This window comes from Limulus polyphemus, unplaced genomic scaffold (genome assembly GCF_000517525.1).
Source record: "Limulus polyphemus unplaced genomic scaffold, Limulus_polyphemus-2.1.2 Scaffold5019, whole genome shotgun sequence".
Taxonomy (NCBI): domain Eukaryota; kingdom Metazoa; phylum Arthropoda; class Merostomata; order Xiphosura; family Limulidae; genus Limulus; species Limulus polyphemus.
The window spans coordinates 17,102-18,995 of NW_013670629.1; the positions used below are offsets into that span (position 1 = coordinate 17,102).

The 1,894-nt window shown below is 32.5% G+C and overlaps 1 protein-coding gene across 2 annotated transcripts in view; it reads right to left on the reverse strand.

Moving 5' to 3' along the window:
• The window catches only part of LOC106472009 (phosphoribosyl pyrophosphate synthase-associated protein 2-like), a 50,924-nt gene that overhangs the window by 4,545 nt on the left and 44,485 nt on the right, over positions 1-1,894 (reverse strand). For both annotated transcript variants that reach the window (XM_013932637.2, XM_013932638.2), the window contains one exon: positions 1,455-1,601. In XM_013932637.2, coding sequence (XP_013788091.1) covers positions 1,455-1,601 — 147 coding nt within the window. The remainder of the gene's footprint in view (positions 1-1,454; positions 1,602-1,894) is intronic.

Sequence of the window (1,894 nt, forward strand, 5' to 3'; positions counted from 1 at the left end):
TGACCAAAATCACTAATCAATAATTTGATTTCTCTATTAGAACATTTCTAAAGCATTTACGAAAGATACAATTCTAGGTATTACTACATTCTACTAAACAAATTCTTGATACCAGTAAAAGGAATGTATCAGGAGCTTAAAAAATAATAAACATATCATGGCATATCTTAGTGCAGTTGTAATTAGTCAGTGACAACATACAACACTATAGGAGTCTCACAAATAAGTGGAAATTATGCACTAAATATATTACTGATTAAACACAATCTAACTAAACACAAGATCGTGTTATCTTTATTACGAGTTTCCATTTATGTACAAACAGGAAATATCTATGAATCTGTTTTAACTTATACATACATGCTTCTTAACATGATATTTATACATATTGCAGTTTTCAATAACAGAAATATCTTGTTGGTACACAGTAAAAATCACAAAAATGAAAAATATTAATAAATATCAAGTGGATATTACAGAAAATTCTCAATTAATGGGCACCTCGAAAAACTGTGCCATTAAGGGCAGACATTTTCAGTCGCTTTCTTTTTTTTTATTTGTAACCAATATAAATTTTGCAGTAATGGGCAACTCGATATTCCAGATAAAGACAGTTTCTTTAACCTTGTTCTCTATATGGGTACTCGATAAAGCAGGCAGTTATCTTTGTATACCTGGATGGTGAACTGTTAAATTCCAAACAACCCAGAAGGATGACCAATATTCAAACACTTGTGATGTTTATTGGATTGGCTCTAAACCATATACTGTAATAAATGTTTTCACAGATTTAAAAAACAATCTTATTACTCTGAGGAATTCTCATTGTAAACATGCTAGGAGGATACATAAGCTGATAAATTCCCCATCATGTTCTCAGAACAGGGGTCAAGTTGGCTTATTTCTGTGCGGGTGCTTTGTTGTTTTATTTTTAGTGGATTTCTACTTCAGTTGTTGACAGTAAAATAAACACAGAAAATAAATGTGAAATGTTTAGCAGTTCAAACTCTGAAGAGAAGTACTTTGGAACTTTGCGACCAATAATAAAGAAAAAAGGGCACAGTTATTCCACCCCTTGAGACTTCCCTTTGACAGTGCTCCATGTCATGCCAACATGCAACTCACGAACATCCATGTCCTGCATGCACTGAACAAATTGGGGGCCATAAAGTTCAGAAATTTAGTATGGTCAATATGAAATCCAGCTTTGCATGACTCATTTTTTATATTAAGGGCATCTTGCTATAGAGGGCATTTGGATGCAGTCAGAAGGTTGCCCTTAATGTTGAGGTTCTACTGTACAAGTTTCAAGAACTACATCAATACTACATTTTAAAGTTACTAACCTAAAATTTGTAGATACAATTATTCAAGAATTTAAAATCAGTTTCAATAACATATTGTATTGACATGTTTGCATGTAACATATACGTGTTCAGTAAGTCAAAGCTCACCTCATCAATAGCCGAGTCTTCAATCAACCGAGGTGCTTCACTTGATAAAATGCCATGAGTGGCAAGTACATAAATTTTATAAGCCCCACGCTCTTTCAACAATTCAGCTGCTGCCACAAATGATTCTACATCATCAATCAAGTCATCCTATAAAAAGTCTACTGATTAAAAAAAAAATGTTATAACAAATTCAACATTCTCTACAAACATAACATTTTGGAACAGCATGGGACTTATTGGTCCATCTCAGCTATTCTATCTTATAAACTAAATATATTAACTGATAAATTTTAAAAAAAATCTTAAAGTCAGCCCTTATCATTCATATACTTATCAAGCTTTCTCTTAAACTCATTTAAATTTACTGCCTCTACAACATCTGAAGGCAACCCATTCCAAAGGCCAACTACCCTGTTAGAAAAATAAAATTGTCTCAGTTG